The 24,195-nt window shown below is 44.6% G+C and overlaps 1 protein-coding gene across 6 annotated transcripts in view; it reads left to right on the top strand.

Annotated features, from left to right (window-relative positions):
• Window positions 1-24,195, top strand: part of ZNF174 (zinc finger protein 174) — a 46,668-nt gene that overhangs the window by 3,479 nt on the left and 18,994 nt on the right. For 2 of the 6 annotated variants that reach the window (XM_032145482.2, XM_058433914.1), the window contains one exon: window positions 3,903-5,004. The exons of 2 other annotated variants lie outside the window; for them this stretch is intronic. In XM_032145482.2, the coding sequence (XP_032001373.1) occupies window positions 3,903-4,501 (599 nt within the window). In that variant the 3' untranslated portion in view covers window positions 4,502-5,004. Of the gene's footprint in view, window positions 1-481; window positions 1,243-1,270; window positions 1,621-3,902; window positions 5,005-24,195 lie in introns of those variants that run through there. 2 more of the 6 variants (XM_058433915.1, XM_032145483.2) reach the window with 2 other exon arrangements.

Here is a 24,195-nt window from a genome sequence, read left to right as displayed (position 1 = left end):
GCATAGACCACATGTGTGTGTTTTTTTTAATGTTATATATAATAGTAGATGATTATTCACTAAACAAATTTCACTAATTAGAATGGTGGTGATACTGCAAATAAGTATGTTTTTATCATTTTCTGTTAATGAATATTTGAGAATCCAGTGCATGACAGGGTTGTACCTACTTTTCTGTCCGTTTCAGAACTTCTTATAGAAAAGACAGATCCAAAGCCGGGCGCGGTGGCTCAAGCCTGTAATCCCAGCACTTTGGGAGGCTGAGGCGGGCGGATCACGAGGTCAGGAGATCGAGACCATCCTGGCTAACACGGTGAAACCCCGTCTCTACTAAAAACACAAAAAATTAGCCGGGCGTGTTGGCGGGCGCCTGTAGTCCCAGCTACTCGGGAGGCTGAGGCAGGAGAATGGCGTGAACCCAGGAGGTGGAGGTTGCGGTGAGCCGAGATCGCGCCACTGCACTCCAGCCTGGGGGACAGAGAAAGACTCCGTCTCAAAAAAAAAGAAAAGACAGATCCAAATATGGCCACAGATGAACTTCCATGCAAGCTATGGCTGAGTTTCATTGCTTAAAATGCTTCTCTGTTTAGAGGGGCCTGGTAGAAAAAAAAAAACCCACCCTATATCGTATATCTTTGTCCTCCTCTGTGATGTTGCTTGTACTTTAGATCCTCAAATCTATTTCCCTTTCTCTGGTGTGATACTTGCGTAACTGCTGGCCTTGTTCTACACAGTCCTGTGATCTCTAAGCCTGAATGACAGTGACATTTTGGCCAAGCCTTGTGATGTGAATACACGATACAGTGAGCACGTTAGGGAGGAGGATTACAAGAAGACAAAAATCCTTATTTTCTTAATATGTGCTACATCCAGTGAGGTACTTGGTGTTTTAGTCTGTTCAGGCTGCTAATATAAAATGCCAGAGACTAGGTAGTTTATGAACAACAGGAGTTTATTTCTCACAGTTCTAGAGGCTAGGAAGTCTGAGTTCAAGGTGCCAGCATGGTTGGGTTCCAGTGAGGCCCCTCTTCCAGGTCACAGACTGCCTACTTCTCAGTCCTCATGTGGCAGAAGGGGAAGACAGGCTCCCGTGGGGCTCTTTCATGAAGGCACTAATCCCATTCCAGTGAGGGCAGCACCCTCATGACCTAATCACCTCCCAAAGGCCCCATGTCCTAACACTATTACCTTGGGAGTTAGAATTTCATCTGAATTTGGAGGAACATAAACATTTAGCCCCTGGCAACCACAGTCTACTTTTTGTCTCTAGATTTGCTTATTCTGAACATTTTATACAAATGCAATCACACAGGCCAGGCACAGTGGCTCACGCCTGTAATCCCAGCACTTTGGGAGGCCGAGGCAGGCGGATCACTTAGACTCAGGAGTTCAAGACCAGCCTGGGCAACGTGGCGAAATCCTGTCTCTACAAAAAATACAAAAATTAGCGGGGCATGGTGCTGCACACCTGTAATCCCAGCTGCTTGGGGGAGCTGAGGCAGGAGGATCACTTGAACCTGGAAGGTTGAGGCTGCAGTGAACTGAGATCGTGCCACTGCACTCCAGCCTATGTGACAAAGTAAGACCCTGTCTCAAAAATAAATAAATAAATAAATTGAATCACACAATATGTGGTCTTTTGTGTGTGGCTTCTTTCACTGAGCATGTTTTCAAGTTTTATCCATGCTGTAGCATGAATCAGTGCTTCATTCCTTTTCTGTGGCTGAATAATAGGTATTGTATGGATATATTACATGTTGGTTTTCTGTTCATATTGGTTCATCTGTTCATAGATTTTTGGGTTGCTTCCACTTTTTGGTTATTATGAAGAATGCTGCTATAAATGTGGTTTTTGTGTAGACATGTTTTCATTTCTCTTGAGTATATACCTAGGAGTGGAATTACCCTATGCTAGGTCATATGGTAATTCCATGTTTAACTTATGAGGAACTACCAGACTGTTTTCCAAAGCAGCTGCACATTTTACATCCCCACCAATACTGTGTGAGGATTCTGATTTCTCCACATTCTTGCTAGCACTTGTTATTGTCTTATACCCATCCTATTCGGTGAGAAATTTTGATTTGAGGTTTTGATTTACATTTCCCTAGTGACTAATGGTGTCGAACATCTTTTCATGTGCTTATTATCCAGTTACGTATCTTTTGTGGAAAAATGTCTGTTCAGATCCTTTGCTCATTTTTAAATTAGGTTGTCTTTATTTTTTGTAAGAGTCCTTTATGTATTCTAGATACTAGACCCTTATGTGTAATTTGCAAATCTTTTCTCTCGTTCTGTGGGTTGTCTCACTTTCTCGACAGTGTGTTTTGAAGCACACGTTTTTCATTTTGCTACAGTCTAATTTATCTATTTTTTTTTTCTTTATGCTTTGGTGTCATGTGTAAAATACCACTGCCTAATCCAAGGGCACAAATATGTACAGCTATGGTTTCTTCAAAGAGACATAGATTTAGCTCTTACTTTCAGCTATTTGGTCCATTTTAAGTTAATTTTTTCCCCATACGTAAAGAAACAAGTCAATTTTTATATAGGATTTGAGGTAGGGGTCTGTCAGTCTGATCAGGGGTCTGTCTTAATCTGATCAGGCTGTTACAACAAATTGCCTTAGACTAGGAAATTTATAAATAACAGAAATTTGTTGCTCATAGTTCCTGGATGCTGGGAAGTTCAAGATCAAGGTGCCAGCAGATTTGGTGTCTGGTGAAGGCCCATTCCTCATAAATGGTGCCTGCTATGAGTCCCCACATGGTAGTCTCTTGGGTTTCTTTTATAAGGACACTAATCCCATTTATGAGGACCCCATCCTCATAACCTAATCACCTTCCAGATGCCCCACCTCCCAAGACCACTTCACTGGGGACTGTCATTATATGTGGGTCAGGGGACAGGGGGGATAAACATTCAGACCATAGCAGGGTCCAACTTCATTCTCTTGTATGTAGAAATCCAGTAGTCCTAGAATCCTTTATGAAAAAGACTATTCTTTTCCCATTGAATTGTCTTGTCAAAAAGCAATTGACCCTGATTGTATAGGCTGATTATTTACATTTGAATTTAAATGAATTAAATAAAATTTAAAATTAAGTTCCTTAGTCACAGTAGTCACATTTGAAGTACCCAGTAGCTACATAGTCACATGTGGCTAGTGGCTGCCATATTGAACAACGTGCATGCGCCGGTGCATGCACGCACGCACACACACATTTTCCACATCACAAGGGATCCTTCTCCAGATCCTGTGATTTCCCACAGGCTGTTCCAGCTCATCTCCATCCAGACTGTCAATCCTTCTGTAATTAGGATACATGGCTAAGCCCATATTCCAGTTTCTGAACTCATATACTGTCAAATTTGTAATGAAAGAAAACATCACAGTCTCTGAACTTACCATCTTTTGAAGAGAAGGTGGTTGTCAATTAGTGTTTACTAAGTGAGGGGTATTTGTTGAAATAGCTCAGGCACTGGACTACAGCAGTAAAATTTACAGTGTTAAGATTTCACCTCTCTTCCTTCTTTCATTCATTAGATACCCAATTCTGATGGGTTTGCTTTTCCCTGTTCTTCATTTCCTAAACCTTTCCCTAAAGGCAGAAAGGAAGAAGGAGGATGGAGAACTTGGTTCCTAAATTTAGTATAAATCACAATCACCCCAGGAGCCTGCTAACTGTGCAGATTATCAGGCCCAACCCCCAGAGATTCTGACCCAGCAGCTTTGGGGGAAGGGTGAAGAGCCTGCTTGTTTAACAAGTGCCCCAGATAAGTCTAAGGCAAGTTGCCAATGGAGGGCCACCCTTTGAGAAACCTTTCAGAGTATTTCATAACTCTTGCTGAAGTTATTTCTTCCAAGTGCAGAAAATGAAGCATTTTCTTTCTAATTATAGAGGCCCCCAGAATGAGAAGTGACAACAAGGAAAATCCACAACAGGAAGGGGCTAAAGGAGCAAAGCCATGTGCAGTGTCAGCTGGCAGATCCAAAGGGAATGGTCTGCAGAATCCTGAACCGAGAGGGGCAAATATGAGTGAACCTCGGTTGTCACGGAGGCAGGTCAGCCCCCCAAATGCTCAAAAGCCATTTGCTCACTACCAGAGACATTGCAGGGTGGAATACATCAGCAGCCCCCTAAAAAGCCACCCACTGAGAGAGCTGAAGAAAAGCAAAGGAGGTAAACGGAGTCTGAGCAACCGTTTGCAACATCTTGGTCACCAGCCCACCCGCTCAGCAAAGAAACCCTACAAATGTGATGACTGTGGGAAAAGCTTCACGTGGAATTCAGAGCTGAAGAGACACAAGAGAGTCCACACAGGAGAGAGACCCTACACATGCGGAGAGTGTGGAAACTGCTTTGGGCGGCAGTCAACCCTGAAGCTGCACCAGAGGATCCACACTGGAGAGAAGCCATACCAGTGTGGCCAGTGTGGGAAAAGCTTTCGCCAGAGCTCAAACCTGCACCAGCATCACAGGCTTCACCATGGGGACTGAAAGGAGCACTCCATGCTTTAGATTCACAAGGAAGGTGTTTGTGTTTCTCCTCCCCCTTACTTGCATGTAAATCACAAAGACTGTGTGACTTACAAGGAAAGCAAGAGGCCCTTGAGGAATGATGATGCACATTCTGCTGTGAGGAGGCCCAGAAAAGGCCAACCAGGGCCCAACCGTGCATGATGACAGGGTGAAGAGGTGGCAGGTCTGGGCACTGGGGCAAAGAGAACTTAAGTCTCTGCAGAGAGCAAGGAGTAACTACTGAGAGAGAATCAGGACAATCCTGCAGGTGGCCTGCTTATTGTTAAATCGTCCCTCTGTTGCTTTATCCTCTAAAATATGTTAAGGGATAAATTCTATATATAGTTATGCATTTGCTGTCATACCAATTTTTTATCATGCACACACTTCTTTAATAAAGATGAGTGATCTACCAGAATTTCAAGGCAAAGTTCGTTGGAAAATAGATCCCTCATATTCTTTCTGTAATTACTAGCTGTTTATAGCAAAGGATGAATTAAATGAGAATATGCACGTTTGTGTGAGAAGAGTTTCCAAGTAGTTAGATGGTGCTTTTACAAAAAGAAAAGAAAATTACATTTGAGGGATCTTTTTTGTATGAAAGCACCTTTTTTTTTTCTTTTTATTTTTTGAGATAGGGTCTCACTATGTTGCCCAGGCTGGTCTCGAACTCCTGGGCTCAAGCAGTGTTCCTGCTTGGCGTCCCAAAGTGCTGGGATTACAAGTGTGAACCACCGCGCCTGTTCTCAAAGCACCTTTGATTGAGGAAAAAAAAAAAATCTATACAGTTGCTGCAACCCCAGCCTAACACATAAGGAAAAGCTACAGTGAGAAGCAAGAAGTGGACAAAGAGTACTAAGGAGATATAAAAGGGAATTCTTCCCACTCTCCTTTCTCACTTATCTCATTAGCTTTAAGAATAACAAAATGCAATGGGGATACAGTGGCTCACGCATGTAATCCTAGCACTTTGAGAGGCTGAGGCAGGATGATTGAGCCCAGGAGTTTGAGACCAGCCTGGGCAATGTAACTAAACCCTGTCTCTACAAAAAATACAAAAATTAGCCAGGCATGATGGTGCATGCCTATAATCCCAGCTACTCTGGAGGCTGAGGCAGAACTATTGTTTGAGCCCAGGAGTTAGAGGCTGCAGTGAGCTATGATTGCACCACTCCACTCTAGCCTGGATGACAGAGTGAGACTCTGTCTCATGAAAAAAAAAAATAGCAAAAGGATTGGGGTAATGAAAATATTCTGAGACTGGATTACGGTGATGGTTGCACAACTCAGTAAATTTACTAAAAATAATTGAAATGGGCTAATTTTATGATATGTAAATTGTACCTCAACAGCATATTTTTAAGTGACAAAATATATTTATATAAAATGAGTCCTGGAAATAAACCTGAGCAATCATCTAATGCCACCTCCTTGTTTTCTCAAAGCAGAAATTAAAATGCAAATCAGTATACAATTTCTAGCTCATTACTCAGTTTAGAGAAAACTTTTGGCAGATTAATGCATTCCTGATGCAGAAAATAGAAGCAGGTAGCATTTTTTTTTTTTTTTTGAGACAGGGTCTCACTCTGTTGCCCAGGCTAGAGTGCAGTGGCATGATCATGGCTCACTATAGCTTCAATCTTCTGGGCTCAAGCAATCCTTCCACCTCAGCCTCCCGAGCAGTTGGGACTACAGGAATGCACCACCATGCCTGGCTAATTTTTCTATTTTTTTGTAGAGACAGAGTCTCACTGTGTTGCCCAGTTTACCCTTGAACTCCGGGGCTCAAGCCATCCTCTCACCTTAGACTCCCAAAGTGCTGGGATTACAGGTGTACACTCAGCAAGGTAGCATTCTTCCCAAAACATCAGTATCATCAAGTAACGACCAGTCACCTCAGGGCTGTGGGCTGAGCTCTTCTGTACCCCCCAAGGAATCTCTTGTCCCTTCTAACTGCCGAGGGACATGTGCACACCTAAGAGTCCTCTTTGGGGCCTTTGCACACAATTGTTTCCTTTGCCTGTAGTTCCTGATGCTCCCCACTCCCTCCTGCCTCCTCCCTCTCACAAGAGTTTCCTTCTCTCAAACCCTTCCCTGAGGAGCCCTAGGCAGACTTCTGTTAAAATTGGGGTCCAGCCTCTCTGCTAGACCCCATACACCAGGGGTGCTCAAACTGGGAGCCCCCCAGGGGATGTCGGACAATGTCCAAAGACACTTTTGGTTGTTATGACTGGGGAGGGGAGGGTTGTTACTGGCCTCTAGTGGGTCCTACTGAACCTCCTGCAGTGCCGGGACAGCCAGCCCCCACGGCAATGACCTGGCTCAAAAAATCAGTATCGCCAAGGTTGGGAAACTACCATGCAGTATGACAGCTCTTTCAAAACAAGAACATTGTTTTTCCATAACTTTAGCTTCTGGACTTTGTCAATGCCCAGCCAAGAGAAACAGATGGTCAGCATGTGAACAGTTGAGAATCCCCACTGTACCCACAGGGCCCACGTCTGCCTGAGTTCAGAGATCCTCGTGACAATCTGTTGAATGCACAGGTGAGCTTCTGTCTTTTGGGCAGAGGCTTATTGAAGGCCCAGCGGCCTTCCTTACAGCTTTCGTGGTCCTTTAGGTACTTTAGGCCCTGATCCCATTCCCATCTGTTACGTTAGATCATGAAGAATTTAGGTTCTGTATCCGACCTGCCCCATACCTGGCTCCATCCTGATACCCTCTCCCTGGTCAAGGCCTCTTTCCTCCTCGTTGTGTTTCGTTTCCACTTCACCCTACTGAAACCAGGCTGATTTCACTGTTGTCCCTTAATAACCTCCAAGTCATAGTCACATCTGTATTAGGTACCTTTTGGTGTGGTAACAGATGACCCACAAGCTTAATGGTTTAAAACAACACAAACGGCGGCCGGGCATGGTGGCTCACACCTGTAATCCCAGCACTTTCGGAGGCCAAGTTTGTCAGAAGTTCACCTGAGGTCAGAAGTTCAAGATCAGCCTGGCCAATATGGTGAAACCCTGTCTCTACTAAAAATACAAAAATTAACCGGATGTGGTGGTGCACGCCTATAATCCCAGCTATTTGGGAGGCTGAGGCAGGAGAATCACTTGAACGTAGGAGGCAGAGGCTGTAGTGGGCCGAGATTCTGCCACTGCACTCCAGCCTGGGCAACAACAGTGAAACTTCGACTCAAAAGACAAAAACAAAAAACAAACCGCCGGGCACGGTGGCTCACGCCTGTAATCTCAGCACTTTGGGAGGCCAAGGCGGGTGGATCACGAGGTCAGGAGATCCAGACCATGCTGGCTAACCCTGTCTCTACTAAAAATACAAAAAAAATTAGCCGGGCATGGTGGCGGGCACCTATAGTCCCAGCTACTCGGGAGGCTGGGGCAGGAGAATGGCGTGAACCTGGGAGGCGAAGCTTGCAGTGAGCCGAGTTTGTGCCACTGCACTCCAGAGCCTGGGCGACAGAGTGAGACTCCGTCTCAAAACAAAAACAAAAACAAAAACAAAAAAAACCCCACAAACTTACCGTTCTAGAAGTCACAAATCCGAAATTGATTTCACTCAGCCAAAATCAAGCTGTGGCAAGGCTGGTTCCTCTGGAGGCTCTGAGGGGTGAATCTCTTGCCTTGACTTTTTCAGCTTCTAGCAGCCACCCACATCCTTTGGCCTCCACCTTCAAAGTGCATCACTCCAATCTCATTCCACCGCATTCTCCTCTGACTATGACCTTCCTGCTTGCCTTGGACCGTTATGATGTTGGGCCCACCGGGATAATCCAGAATAATCTCCCCATCTCAAGATCCTTAACTTAATAACATCTGCAAAGCCCCTTTTGCCATATAAGGTAAACTTCATGGGTTCCAAGTATTAGGATGTGGACACGTTTGGGGTGCCATGACTCAACCCACCACACATATCCATCTTGAATCAAGTTAGTCAAAGAGCATCTCTCCTAAAAGAGAAGGAACATAGATTTCTACTTAATTATAAGTGTTGGGGCCAGGCTCAGTGGCTCACACCGTAATCCCAGGACTTTGGGAGGCCGAGGCAGGCGGATCGTTTGAGGCCAGGAGTTCAAAACCAGCCTGGCCAACATGGTGAAATCCTGTCTCTACCAAAAAAAAAAAAAAAAAAAATTAGCCAGGTGTGGTGGTGCGCACCTGTAGTCCCAGCTACTCACGAGGCTGAGGCATGAGAATCTCTTGAACCCGGGAGGCGAGGTTGAAGAGAGGTAGAGGTTGCAGTGAGCTGAGATCGCACCATTGCACTTCAGCCTGGGCAACAGACCGTCCCCAAGCATAGCTTTCCTTTGGTATAAGGCTCAACTCCAGGCCGGGAGGACCAGGAAGGGTCCAATGACCAGAAGAACCCAAGGTCCTGTACTCAGATGTAAGTTTCCCCTCAGCCCCCGTACCCATGCATGGTCTGCCAGAGACCCTCAGCTGCTCCAGTAGATTGTGATTCTCTGTATCCACCAGTCTATCTCTACAAAGTTTGGGGTGGCTGTTTGCCCTGTGACCTCACTTCTCTTACGGAAGAATTGTTGGGTTTTTCGGGTTGTTCAGCTTTTTATTTGTCATTAGAATGGAGTGACAACTTTCAAGCTCCTTATATTTGCAACCAGAAACTGGAAGTCACAAAAGTAAAACACCGTCTCAAAAAAAAGAAAACAGCAGTGAGTCAGTGACTCCCTGACCTCACTGGCTAGATGAATTCCTCTTAAACCTTCTCAAAGCAAAACATGGCTCTACTTGGCTGCAGTTGTCCTCTCAATGCAGATCCCTGCCTTCCCGCCTCAACACTGCACCCAGGAGCCCTCTTCCAAGGGTCAGTGCCCGGTAGGTTTGAAGGCAAGCGCCGCCTCCTCCTCTGGGCCTGGGACGTGCTGGGAGGGAGGGAACAGGGTCCCCCGGGGACTCACATGCCCCCAACCCCCGGGTCACCCAGGGACAACGGGCAGGAATAGACAGGTAAGGACCCTGCTGTGGAGCGAGCCCTGGGGCGGGATGGTCCAGGTAGGCTTTTCCGGAAATCGCCACCGGAGGATAGAACAGTCCTAGGGTGAGGGGCGGGGCCTCGACAGGAAGTACCTGAAAGATTCCCCTCTGAGTGGGCTGCTTGGCGCCCAGCCGGAGGACTCCTCACCATCCATTGCCTGGCACAGCTGTCAGGGTGAAGAGGAGGCCGGGCAGCCACGGAGCCCTCTGGAAATTGTGGTTTTCGTGGGCTCCGTGTGCTGCTGCGCTCGGGAGACAACGCACTGTTGCTTGCCTGAGACTGTTGAACCTCAAAGGGTGTCCTGGGATTCATGCATTAAGCTCGTTCACGCATATGACAAATATTTATTGACTGTCCACGACACGCCAGGCACCAATAGGGACTGGAGGCAATATGGTGAACCCAGACGATGCTCATGGTCCCTTAGAAAGCCCAGTCTCCAGGCCGGGCGCAGTGGTTCACGCCTGTAATCCCAGTACTTTGGGAGGCCAAGGTGGGCGGATCACCTGAGGTCAAGAGTTCGAGACCAGCCTGACCTACATGGTGAAACCTCGTCTCTAACAAAAATACAAAAAAAGAAAAATTAGCTGGGCGTGGTGGCGTGCGCCTATAGTCCCAGCTACTCAGGGAGGCTGAGGCAGGAGAATTGCTTGAACCCAGGAGGCGGAAGTTGCAGTAAGCCAAGATCACACCACGGCACTGCAGCCTGGGTGACAGAGGGAGACTCTATCTCAGGGAGAAAAAAAAAATGAAAAAAGAAAAAAGCCCAGGCTCCAGCAAGGAACACACTTGAATCAAATAATTACACAAAAGCAAAACTGCAAACACACAGCTCGTAAAAGAAATGTTAAAACAGAAGTGGCAAAATAACAAGTGACTGAGGAAGGATCTAATTTATAAAGATAGGAAGATTTTTGTTTTGTTTTGTTATGTTTTTTGTTTTGTTTTTGAGATGGAGTTTCGTTATTGTTGCCCAGGCTGGAGCGCAATGGCGTGATCTCAGCTCACCGCAACTGTTGCCTCCTGGGTTCAAGCAATTCTCCTGCCTCAGCCTCCCGAGTAGCTGGGATTACACACGCCCGGCCAATTTTGTATTTTTAGTAGAGACAGGGTTTCTCCATGTTGGTTAGGCTGGTCTCAAACTCCCAACCTCAGGTGATCCGCCCGCCTTGGCCTCCCAAAGTGCTAGGATTACAGGCGTGAGCCACCACGCCCAGCCAAAGATAGGAAGGTCTTTATACCACTCCCAAACATTCTCTTGCCAGGGCGATCACTTGATGACGACAGCGATTCCTCACAGAGATACACCTGACAGCATCTGCTTTGACTAGCATATTTGAGATAGACTCTATGATTATCTTCTTGGCATTTGAGGAGACTGAGATTCAGTAATGTTTCTGGAGTTTGTACAGCTCATAGGAAGTTGAGAGATGTAACAACACACCTCCAGTGCACCTTCCATCCTGTCTCCTACTGCCTGCCCGACATACCCTACAACCTGGTCCTATTTTCTGATGTGTGAAATGTGATGATAATGGTGAAATAATCCAGGAAAAGTGCTTAGCATAGGAGGGCTGGCATAGGACCCGCACTTGAATGGTGTTAGCCACTTTTATAACTATTCTAATTACCTCTCTGATTCTCTACTCTGATTTAACTATTATTTTTAACCCAAGCACTCATCCTCTCTTCTTCTCCTTCTGCTTCTTCTCTTTTTTGAGGTAGGGTCTCACTCTGTTGCCCAGGCTGGAGTACAGTGGTACAATCATGGTTCACTGTAGCCCTGAACTCCTGGACTCAAGTAATCCTTCCTTCACACTTAATCCCTGTGATTTTGGTAGAACTGATCCCAACTCCAGGACAGCACATGAGAATCCAACCTGAACAGTCTACTCCATCTTCCTGGCCACAGCGTATACAACACTTGAGGTGTACAACATGATATTCTGATATACATATACATAGTGAAATGATTAATAGAGTCAAGCAAATTAACATATCCATCTCCTCACACAGGTACCTTAAATTTTTTTCCTGTAGTAAGAATACCTGAAATCTACTCTTATCAAATTTCCAGTACTATATCGTTAAGTATAATCATCATATTGTACATCAGCTTTCTAGACTTAGTCATCCTATATAACTGCAACTTTATACCCTCTCACGTACATTTCCCCATTTCCTCCCCCGCACCCGTCCCCACCACCATTCTACTCTGTTTTTTGTTGTTTTTTTTGGCGGGGATGGAGTCTTGCTCTGTTGCCCAGGCTGGAGTGCAGTGGTGTGATCTCAGTTCATTGCAACCTCCACCTCCCAGGTTCAAGCAAATCTCCTGCCTCAGCCTCCCAAGTAGCTGGGACTACAGGCATGCACCACCATGCCTGGCTAATTTTTGTATTTTTAGTAGAGATGGGGTTTCACCATGTTGCCCAGGCTGGTCTTGAACTCCTGACCTCAGGTGATCTGCCTGCCTCGACCTCCTAAAGTGCTGTGGTTAGAGGCATGAGCCACCGCACCCACCCTACTCTGCTTTTATGTATTTGACTCTTTTAGATTTTGTATATAGGTGGGATCACGTAGTATTTTTTCTGTCTAGCTTACTTGACTTGGCAAAATGTCCAACAGGTTCATTCATGTTGTTGAAAATGGTAGAATCTTTTTTTTTTTTTTTTGAGACAGAGTCTTGCTCTGTCACCCAGGCTGGAGTGTAGTGACGCAATCATACCTCACTGCAGTCACTTGACCTCCCGGAATCAAGTCGTCCTCCTGCCTCAGCCTTCCAAGTAGCTAGGACTACAGGCGTGTGCCATCACACGTGGCTTATTTTGTAAAACATTTTTTTTTGTAGACACGGGGTCTCACTGTGTTACCCAGGCTGGTCTCAAACTCCTGGGCTCAAGCAATCCACCCACCTTGTCCTCCCAAAGTGCTGGGATTACAGGAGTAAGCCACTGCACCCGGCACATAGATCTCCTTTTTAAGGCTGAATAATGTTCCGCTCTGTGTCTGTGTGTGTGTGTGTGTGTGTGTGTGTGTGTGTGTGTGTGTATCCATTTATCCACCAGTGGACACTTAGGTTGTTTTCAAGTCTTGGCTACTGTGAATAATGTACCTTAGTTATATACAGTATCCTCACAGATATGCAGTTTTGATTCCAGACCCCTACAATAAAGTGAATGTCCCAATAAAATGAGCCACACAAATGTTTTGATTTCCCGGTGAATATAAAACCTATGTTTACACTACACTGTAGTCTATTAAGTGTGGAAAAGCATTACATCAGATAAACATAATGCTGATAAGGGTGGTGGCTGCAGAGGGTTGGGGTGGCAGTGACGATTTCTTAAAATAAGATAACAATGAAGTTTGTCAAATCAGTTGACTCTTCCTTTCACAAAAGATTTCTCCATAGCATGTGATACAGGCTGATAGCATTTTGTCCACAGTAGAACTTTCAAAATCTCCTCAAATCCTGCTGATGCTTCATTAACTAAGTTTATGTAGTATTCTAAATCCTACTGTCATTTCAACAACATTCACAGCATCTTTACCAAGAGTAGATTCCACCTCAAAAAAACACTTTTGGGCTGCGCAAGTGGCTCATGTCTGTAATCCCAGCAATTTGGGAGACCAAGGTGGGAGGACTGCTCTCTGAGCCCAGGAGTTAACACAGGGAAGACCCCATCTCTAAAAAAAAAAATTAAAAAATTAGCTGGGCATGGTGGTGCACGCCTGTAGTCCCAGCTACTTGGGAGCCTGAGGTGGGAGGATCACTTGAGCCTAGGAGGTTGAGGCTGCAGTGAGTCGTACAAATACCCAAGCCATTTGTTACTTCAGCCAGAGTGACAGAGCAAGACCCTGTCTCAAAAAACAAAATGATTGGGTGCCATGGCTCATACCTGTAATCCCAGCAATTTGGGAGGCTGAGGCACCCAGATCACTTGAGGTCAGGAGTTCCAGACAAGCCTGGCCAACATGGCAAAACCCATCTCCACAAAAATAGAAAAATTAGCTGGGTGTGGTGGCGTGCTCCTGTACTCCCAGCTACTCAGGAGGCTGAGGCAGGAGAATCACTTGAATCCAGGAGTTGGAGGTTGCAGTGAGCTGAGATCACGCCACTGCACTCCAGCCTGGGCAACACAGTGAGACTCTGTCTCAAAAAAAACAAAAACAAAGCAAAAACAAAACAAAACAAAACACTTATGGCTGGGAGCAGTGTCTCTTGCCTATAATCCCAGCACTTTGGGAGGCTGAGGTGGGGGGATCACTTGAGCCCAGGAGTTCAAGACCAGCCTGGGCAACATATCAAGACCCCATCGCTACAGAAAAAAAAACATTTTTTTTGAGACAGAGTCTTGCGGTGTCACCAGGCTGGAGTTCAGTGGCGCAATCTTGGCTCACAGCAACCTCCGCCTCCTGGGCTCAAGCAATTCTCCTGCCTCAGCCTCCTGAGTAGCTGGGACTACAGGCACATGCCACCACGCCCGGCTAATTTTTTGTATTTTTAGTAAAGACGGGGTTTCACCGTGTTAGCCAGGATGGTCTTGATCTCCTGACCTTGTGATCTGCCTGCCTTGGCCTCCCAAAGTGCTGGTATTACAGGTGTGAGCCACTGCACCCAGCTTACAGAAAAATTTAAAAAACTGGACAGGTGTGGTGACACATGCTGTAGTCTCAGCTGCTTGGGAGGCCAAGGCAGGAGGATCACTTGAGCCCAGGAGCTAGGCTGCAATGAATTATGATTGTACCACTGCAGTCTAGTCTGGGGGAGTGAGAGCCCATCTCAAAAAAAAATAAAGAGAAAGATGAAATTACTCTTGGATCCATGGGCTGCAGAATAAATGTTGTGTTAGCAGGCATGAAAACATTAACTTCCTTGTATATCTCCATCAGAGCTCTTGGTGGTCCAGGTGCATTGTAATAAACTGTGATATTTGGAAAGGAATCTTTTTTCTTTCTGAGCAGTAGGTCTCAACAATGGGCTTAAAATATTCAGCAAACCATGCTGTAAACACATAGGTTGTCATCCAGTCTTTGCTGTTCAATTGATAGAGCACAGGCAGAATAAACATTATTCTTAAGGGCTTCAGGATTTTCAGAATGGTAAATGAGAACTGGCTTCACCAACTGCATTCATCCCTAACAAGAGAGTCAGCCTGCCCTTTAAAGCTTTGAAGCCAGGCATTGACTTCTCTCTAGCTATGAAAGTCTTAGATGGCATCTTTCCCAATAGCAGGCTGTTTTGTCTACATTGAAAATCTGTTCTTGGCCGGGCGCGGTGGCTCACGCCTGTAGTCCCAGCACTTTGGGAGGCCGAGACGGGCGGATCACGAGGTCAGGAGATCGAGACCATCCTGGCTAACAAGGTGAAACCCCGTCTCTACTAAAAATACAAAAAATTAGCCGAGCGTGGTGGCGGGCGCCTGTGGTCCCAGCTACTGGGGAGGCTGAGGCAGGAGAATGGCGTGAACCCAGGAGGCGGAGCTTGCAGTGAGCCGAGATCGTGCCACTGCACTCCAGCCTGGGTGAAAGAGCGAGACTCCATCTCAAAAAAAAAAAGAAAAAAAAGAAAATCTGTTCTTATTGTAGCCACTTTCATCAATGATCTGAGCTAGATCTTGTGGATAACATGCTGCAGTTTCTCCATCAGCACTTGAAGCTTCACCTCGCACTTTTATGTTATGGAGATGGCTTTTCTCCTTAAACCTCATTAACCAACCTTGGTTACTTTCCAACATTTCTTCTGCACCTTCTTCACCTCTCTCAGCCTTCACAGAACTGAAGAGAGTTTGGGCCTTGCTCTGGATTACGCTGTAGTTTAAGGGAATGTTGTGGCTGGTTTGATCTTCTATCCACACCACTCAAACTTTCCCCATATCACCAAAAAGACTGTTTCACTTTTTTATCATCCATGTGTTCACTGGAGTAGCCCTTTAGATTTCCTTCAAGAACTTTTCCTTTGAATTCACAATTTGGTTAAACATTTGGCACAAGAAACCTAGCTTTTGGCCTGTCTCAGGTTTTGACATGCCTTTCTGACGAAGCTTAATCATTTCTACCTTTTGATTTAAAGTGAGAGATGGGCCAAGTGGTGGCTCATGCCTGTAATCTCAGCACTTTGGGAGGCTGGGGTGGGCGGATCACAAGGTCAAGAGTTGGAGACCAACCTGGCCAACATGGTGAAACCCCATCTCTACTAATAATACAAAAATTAGCGAGGATTGGTGGTGCACACCTGTAGTCCTAGCTACTCAGGAGGCTGAGGTAGGAGAATCGCTTGAACCTGGGAGGCAGAGGATGCAGTGAGCCAAGATCATGCCACTGCACTCCAGCCTGGGCAACAGAGCGAGACTCTGTCTCCAAAAATAAATAAATAAAGTGAGAGATGTGTGACTCTTCCTTTCACTTGAACACTTAGAGGTCATCATAGAGTTATCAAGTGGCCTAATGTCAATATTTTTGTGTCTCAGGGAAAAGGGAGGCCCAAGGAGAAGAAGAGAGATGGGAGTATGGCTGGTCAGTGGAACAGTATTGAAAGTTCCATGCAGGCTGGGTGTGGTGGCTCACGCCTGTAATCCCAGCACTCTGGGAGGCCGAGGTGGGCAGATCATGAGGTCAGGAGTTTGAGACCAGCCTGGACAATATGACAAAACCCCGTCTCTACTAAAAATACAAAAATTAGCTGGGCATGGTGGCATGCACCTGTAGTCCCAGCTACTCGGGAGGCTGAGGCAGGAGAATCGCTTGAACCAGGGAGGCAGAGGTTGCAGTGAACTGAACCCTTTTCTCTGAACTGAAATCCTACCACTGCACTGCAGTAGGGGTGACAGAGTGAGACTCCATCAAGAAAAAAAAGAAAAAAAGAAAAGAAAGAAAGAAGAAAGAAAGAAAGAAAGAAAGAAAGAAAGAAAGAAAGAAAGAAAGAAAGAAAAAGAAAGAAAGAAAGAAAGAAAAAGAAAAAAAAGAAAGTTCCGTGCAGTATTTTCTGTTCCTGCCAGTATTTTCTGGCCTCCAACTCCATCGATATTCCCGCAAAAGACATGATCTCATTCTTTTTTATGGCTGCACAGTATTTCATGGTGTATATGTACGTTTTCTTTATCCAGTCTGTCACTGATGGGCCTTTGATTCCATGTCTTTGTTATTGTGAATGGTGCTGCTGTGAACATTCATGTGCATGTGTCTTTACAAGAGAATGATTTATATTTCTTTGGGTACATACCCAGTAATGGGATTGTGGGGTCAAACTGTAGTTCTATTTTTAGCTCTTTGAGGAATCGCCATACTGCTCTCCACAATGGTTGGGCTAAATTTATACTCCCACTAACAGTGTATAAGTGTTCCCTTTTCTCTGCAATCTTGCCAGCATATTTTTTGACTTTTTAATAACAGCCATTATCACTGGTGTGAGATGATATCTCATTATGGTTTTGATTTGCATTTCTTTAATGATTAGTGATATTGGGCTTTTTTTCTTACGATTGTTGGTTGCATGTATGTCTTCTTTTGAAAATTGTCTGTTCATGTCCTTTGCCTACTTTTTAATGGGGTTGTTTTTCTCTTGCAAATTTGTTTACATTCCTTATAGATGCTGGATATTAGACCTTTGTCAGATGCATATTTGTAAATATTTTCTTCCATTCTGGAGGTTATCTGTTTACTCTGTTGAGTTTCTTTTGCTGTGCAGAGGAAGCTCTTTAGTTCAATTAGGTCCCATGCCTCAATTTTTGCTTTTGTTGCAATTGCTTTTGGAGTCTTTGTCATGAAATATTTTCTGATCCTATGTCCAAGACGGTATTGCCTAGGTTGTCTTCTAGGGTTTTTATAGCTTTGGATTTTACATTTAAGTCTTTAATCCATCTTGAGCTGATTTTTGTATATGGTGTAAGGAAGGGGTCCAGTTTCAATCTTCTGCATATGGCTAGCCAATTATCCCAGCACCATTTATTGAATAGGGATTCCCCCCCCTACCCACACACCATTGCTTGTTTTTGTCAGCTTTGTTGAAGATCAGATGATCTTAGGAGTGTGGCCTTATTTCTGGGCTCTCTATTCTGTTCCATTGGCCTATGTGCCTGTTTTTGTACCAGTACCATGCTGTTTTGGTTACTGTAGCCCTGTAGTACAGTTTGAAGTCAGATAATGTGATGCCTCCAACTTTGTTCTTTTTGCTTAGGATTGCCTTGTCTATTCAGGCTCTTTTTGGTTCCATATGAATTTTTTTTTTTTTTTTTTGAGACAGAGTCTTGCTCTGTTGCCCAGGCTGGAGTGCAGTGGCGCAATCTCGGCTCACTGCAAGCTCCGCCTCCCGGGTTCATGCCATTCTTCTGCCTCAGCCTCCTGAGTAGCTGGGACTACAGGCACCTGCCACCACGCCCGGCTAATTTTTTTTTTTTATATTTTTAGTAGAGATGGGGGTTTTACCATGTTAGCCAGGATGGTCTCAATCTCCTGATCTCTTAATCTGCCCATCTCGGCCTCCCAAAGTGCTGGGATTACAGGCGTAAGTCACCGCAGCCAGCTGGTTGCATGTGAATTTTAAAATAGTTTTTTATAATTCTATGAAGAATGTCATTGGTAGTTTGATAGGAATAGCATTGAATCTACAAATTGCTTTGGGCAATATGTCCATTTTAATGCTATTTATTCTTCCAATCCATGAGCATGGGATGTTTTTCCATTTGTGTCATCTCTGATTTATTTCAGCTGTGTGTTGTAATTCTCATTGTAGGGATCTCTCACCTCCCTAGTTAGCTGTATTCCTAGGTATTTTTTTCTTTTCTTTTTTTTTTTTTTTTTTTGAGATGGAATCTTGCTGGGATTACAGGTGTGAGCCTCCATGCCCTGCTTGGTATTTTATTCTTTTTGTGGCCATTGTGAATGGGATTGCCTTCCTGATTTGACTCTCGGCTTGGCTGTTCTATGTACATAGGAATGCCGGTAATTTTTGTACACTGACTTTGTATCCTGAAACTTTGCTGAAGTTGTTTATCAGCTGAAGGAAATTTTGGGCTGAGACAATGGGGTTTTCTAGATAGAAACATGTCATCTGCAAACAGGGATAGTCTGACTTCTTTTCTTCCTATTTGGTTGCCTTTTCTTTCTTTCTCTTTATTATTCTTTTTCTCATTATTCTGGCCAGGACTTCCAATACTATGTTGAATAAAAGTGGTGAGAGAGGGCATTATTGACTTGTGCCAGTTTTCAAAGGGAATCCATCCTGCTTTTCCTCATTCAATATGTTGGTTATGTTTTCTTTAGAAAAATGTCCATTCAAATTCATTGCCCATTTTTGAATTGGGTTATTTGGCTAATTTGTTTTTGGGTTGTGTGAGTTCCTCATATATTTGATAACTTTATCAGATATATTATTTGCAGGTATTTTCTTTTAATCCATAGTTTACCTTTTCATTTTGTTGACTGCCTCCTTTGCTTTGCAGCAGTTTTATAGCTTGATGTAATCCTACTTGTTTCTTGTGTCTTGCTTTGTTTTTTTTTTTTTTTTTTTTTTTTGCCTGAGCTTTTGGTGTGATATTCAAAAAAATCATTGCTGGCTGAGTGCAGTGGCTTACATTTGCAATCCCAGCATTTTGGGAGGCTGAGGTGGGCGGATCACCTGAGGTCAGGGGTTCGAGACCAGCCTGGCCAACATGGCAAAACCCTGTCTCTACTAAAAGTACAAAAGTTAGCTGGGTATGGTGGCACACACTGTAATCCCAGCTACTTGGGAGGCTGAGGCAGGAGAATTGCTTGAGCCTGAGAGGTGGAGGTTGCAGTGAGTCGAGATAGCACCACTGCACTCCAGCTAGGTGAGACAGAGCAAGACTCTGTCTCAAAAACAAAAAACAAAAACAAACAAACAAACAAAACATAAAAAATGAGGAAAGATTTACTATTGACATTTTGTTAATTATTTTCTGTTAGTGTTATAGTCCTTCTGTCCCTTTCTCTTGCTGTCTTCTTTTGTATTTCACTGTTTTTTTTGTTGTTGTTTTTTTTTGAGATGGAGTCTCGCTCTGTCACCCAGGCTGGAGAGCAATGGCACAATCTTGGCTCACTGCAACCTGCGCCTCCTGGTTCAAGCAATTCTCTTGCCTCAGCCCGCCAAGTAGCTGGGATCACAAGTGTGCACCACCACACCTGGCTAATTTTTGTATTTTTAGTAGAGATGGGGTTTTGCCATGTTGGACAGGCTGGTCTCGAACTCCTGGCCTATGTTTTCATTATTTTCTCTTTTTCTTTAATTCTATAGGCATTTTCTTTGTAGTTACCAAGCGTTTACATAAAATCTCTTACAATAATAGTGTACTTTAAGCTGATAACAACTTAACTTCCCTTGCATGTCAGAACTTTGCTTTTATCTCTCTTCCCCTGGCTTATATGCTATTGACATCACCGTTAACACCTATTTATATTGTACCAATTAACATAATATAGTTGTTTTACTACTTTTGTCTTTTAACTTTTATAACTAAAATTGATTTACCCGCTACTGTTACAGTAATACAATATTGGTTTTGATTATATATTTACCTTTGCCAATGAGTTTCATACTTTGTTTGCTCATGTTACTGTTTTCCATACTTTTGTTTTAACCTTAAGAACTCTCTTTAGCATTTCTTGTAAGGCAGGTCTAGTGGTGATAATCTCCCTCAGGTTTTGTTTGAGAAAGTCTTTATTTCCCTCTCATTTTTGAAGGATGGGTTTGTTGGATATAGCATTCTTGACTGGAAGTTTTTTTCTTTCAGCACTTTGTATCTATCGTCCCACTCCTTTCTGGCCCACAAGGTTTATGCTGGAAACTCTGTTAATAGTTTTATTAGGGGTCCCTTGTACACAGAAGTTGCGTTTCCCTTGGCTGCTTTCAAAATTCTGTCTCTAACTTTTGACAATTTGATTGTAATGTATGTCAGTGTGGATCTCTTTGGAGTCATCTTATTTATTTATTTATTTATTTATTTTTGAGACAGAGTCTCATTCTTTCGCCTAGGCTGGAGTGCTGTGGCACGATCTAGGCTCACTGCAACCTCCGCCTCCCAGGTTCAAGCCATTCTCCTGCCTCAGCCTCCTGAGTAGCTGGGATTACAGGTACATGCCACCACGCCCGGCTAATTTTTATATTTTTAGTAGAGATGGGGTTTCACCATGTTGGCCAGGCTGGTCTTGAACTCCTAACCTCAAGTGATCCACCCGCCTCGGCCTCCCAAAGTGCTGGGATTACAGGCATGAGCCACCGCACCTGGCTGGATTCATCTTATTTCATGTCCCTTGTACTTCTTGGGTCTTGATTTCTATTTCATTCCCCAGTTTTGGAAGGGCTTCAGCCACTGTTTGTTTGAATATGCTTTCTGTCCGTTTTGCTCTCTCTGCCTTCTGAAAATCCAATAATGCATACATTAGTCTACTCAATGGTGTCCCTTAAGTCCCTTAATCTATCCTCTTTTTCTTTTTTTCTCATTTTTGCCCCTCTTATTGGATGATTTCCAATGGCTGGTCTTCAAATTCACTGACCCTTTTTTCTGCTTGACCTAGTCTGTGGGTGAAACCCTCTAGAGAATTTTTCAGATGAGTTATTATGTACTTCAGATCTATAACTTCTGTTTGGTATGTTTTAAAATTTTCTCCTTTTTCTGAGACAGGGTCTCACTCGGTCACCCAGGCTGGAGTGCAGTGGTGTGATAACAGCTCACTGCAGCCTTGGCATCCCAGGCTCATGTGATCCTCCCACCTCAGCCCCTAGAGGAGCTGAGACCACAGGCATATGCCACCATGCCTGGCTAATTTTTAATTTTTTGTAGAGATGGGGTCTTACTATGTAACCCAGGCTGGTTTTGAACTCCTAACCTCAAGCAATCCTCCCACCTTGGCCTCCCAAAGTGCTGGGATGACAGTGTGAGCCACCATGCCAACCCTGTTTTTGTATTTTTCTCTTTGTTGAAAGTCTTGGTTTGTTCATACATTACACTCCTGACATCAGTGAGCATATTTATGATTATTTTTAATTCTTTTTTTGTTTTTTTTCTTTTTTGAAAGGACGTTTTGCTCTGTTGCCCAGGCTGAAGTGCAATGACACGATCTTGGTTCACTGCAACCTCCACCTCCCAGGTTCAAGCGATTCTCCTGTCTCAGCCTTCCGAGTAGCTGGGATTACAGGTGACCGCCACCACGCCTGGCTGATTTTTGTATTTGTAGTAGAGATGAGGTTTCACCATGTTGGCCAAGCTAGTCTCGAACATCTGACCTCAGGTGATCCACCCTCCTCGGTCTCCCAAAGTGCTAGGATTGCAGGCATAAGCCACTGCACCCAGCCTATTTTTAATTCTCTAATAGGTAAAATCACTAATCTGCATTTCATTGGAATTGGTTTCTGGAGATTTCTTCATCTTTTGTTTGGAACATATTTTCTATTTCTTGATTTTTTTGTTGACTGTGTTGATTTTCATGCATTAGATAAGACAACTCTCTTTCCAAGTCTTAATATCTGATTTTTCTTAGGAGATGAACCTCACCAATCAACCCAACCAGATTCTAAGTGCCTCTCAAACTTTTGTGCTTGTACAAACTGCTGTCTTTGTTCTTAGTAGCCCCAAGAGATTGGGGTGCACCAAATGCCATCAGTGCCCCAAGACTGGTGATATTGAAGCCAGTTCCTGAAATTTAGCTAGAAAAGTTGGGGTGTTATATGTGTTCCAGTTCCTTCTATCCTCAAGGAGAAGCTGGGAACTGGTGTTGATCTCCCACTTGCCCTGTACTAAGCTGGGGAGATAATCCCAAGCAAATGCCTGCATTCTCATTCAGGCCACATACTCTTTCAACCCATTGCCTAATGTGTTGTTACCCCCAGGGGCCTAGTCAATTGCAGCTCCCATCTGCTGTCCAGGACAGATGGATTGTTCAGAGGCTTGGCTCCATCTCTAGAGTGAGCCTGCAAAAGGAATTGCGGGAAGCGACTGCATGCCCATTCAGGCTCCCAGAGGACTACTTATTGCCTGCCCTGTCAGTGCCCAGATATAGGCTAGAGGCCTGACTCATGGACAGCGGCTGGGAAAGTTGGGACATTAGGTGTGCAGTCAAACCCCTTCCTGGGGGTAAACTGGGAACTGGGTGTTTTTGTCTGCTCACTTTGTACTGAGTTAGGGGAAACGGATGCTAGAACTGCTCAAACACTCTTTTAAAATCACTTTTCTTCTCTGTAGTCTAGGGGGACTTCTGAATGCAGTCTCATTAATTCCCAGAGAGAGATGATTTAGGAGCTTAGAAGCTGGTCCCTTGGGTGGAAGCTGTAAAAGTTGGGGTACCCCATCCAGGAAGAAGCTAGAAGCCTAGTTTTTTTTGTTTTGTTGTTTTATTTTTGAGACAGAGTCTCACTCTGTCACCCAGGCAGGAGTACAGTGGTGCAATCTCAGCTTACTGCCACCTCTGCCTCCTGAGTTCAAGCGATTCTCCTGCCTCAGCCTCCGGCGTAGCTGGGATTACAGGTGCACCTCCCCAACACCCCACAACCATGCCCAGGTAATTTTTTGTATTTTTTAACAGAGAGAGTGTTTCACCATGTTGACCAGGCTGGTCTTGAACTCCTGACCTCAAGTGATCCATGTGCCTCGGCCACCCAAAGTGCTAGGATTACAGGGGTGAGCCACCATGCCTGGCCCCTAGTTTTATCTCTGAATGGAGTAGTGGCAGAGGGGAGAACGACAGTGAAGTTCCCACATGCCTGTTCATGCTCCTGGAGGTCTATTGTTTACCAGCCCTATCAGCTACTAGATGTAGGCTACTTAGAAGCCCAACGTTCAGGCAGCAGTTGGGAAAAATGTGTAGATAAATCCCTTTTAGGGAGACTGTGGAACTGCTTTTTAAAATTCTTTTCTTTTTTTTTTTTTTTTTAAGAGACAGGTCTCACTCTGCCACCTAGGCTGTAATGCAGTGGCTCCATCATAGCTCACTGCAACCCTGAATCTTGGGCTCAAGCGATCATCCTGCCTCAGCATCCTGAGTAGCTAGGATTATAGGCATATGTCCCTACACCTGGCTAATTTAAATTTTTTTTTTTGTTTGTAGAGGCAGGGTGTTTGTATGTTCCCCAGGCTATTTGCAAACTCCTGGCCTCCAGTGATCCTCCCGCCTCAGCATCTCAAAGCACTGGGATTATAGGCATGAGCCATGGTGCCCAGCCAGATGGTGCATTTCTGCCTGCTTGCTCTGCATTGACCCTGGGGGACAGCTGCTGAAAGTGCTCACATACCTGTTTATAATGTCCTCTTATGGCCGGGCATGGTGGCTCACACCTGTAATCCCAGCACTTTGAGAGGCTGAGGCAGGTGTATCACAAGATCAGGAGATCGAGACCATCCTAACACTGTGAAACCCCATCTCTACTAAACATACAAAAAATTAGCCAGGCATGGTGGCACGTGCCTGTAGTCCCAGCTACTCGGGAAGCTGAGGCAGGAGAATCGCCTGAGCCCAGGAGGCGGAAGTTGCAGTAAGCCAAGATTGTGCCATTGCACTACAACCTGGGTGAAAAGAGCAAAACTCTGTCTCTAAATAAATAAAATGTCCTCTTTTCTCTCAGGGGACTCACAAATACTAAACCCTGGCCATTCCCAGAATAAGATGATTTAGGAGCCAAACTCTCACGTGAAAACTGTTTAAGTTTGGGAGCGATA

This window comes from Hylobates moloch, unplaced genomic scaffold (assembly GCF_009828535.3).
Source record: "Hylobates moloch isolate HMO894 unplaced genomic scaffold, HMol_V3 SCAFFOLD_23, whole genome shotgun sequence".
NCBI lineage: Eukaryota > Metazoa > Chordata > Mammalia > Primates > Hylobatidae > Hylobates > Hylobates moloch.
This window is presented reverse-complemented; position numbering and strand designations above follow the sequence as displayed.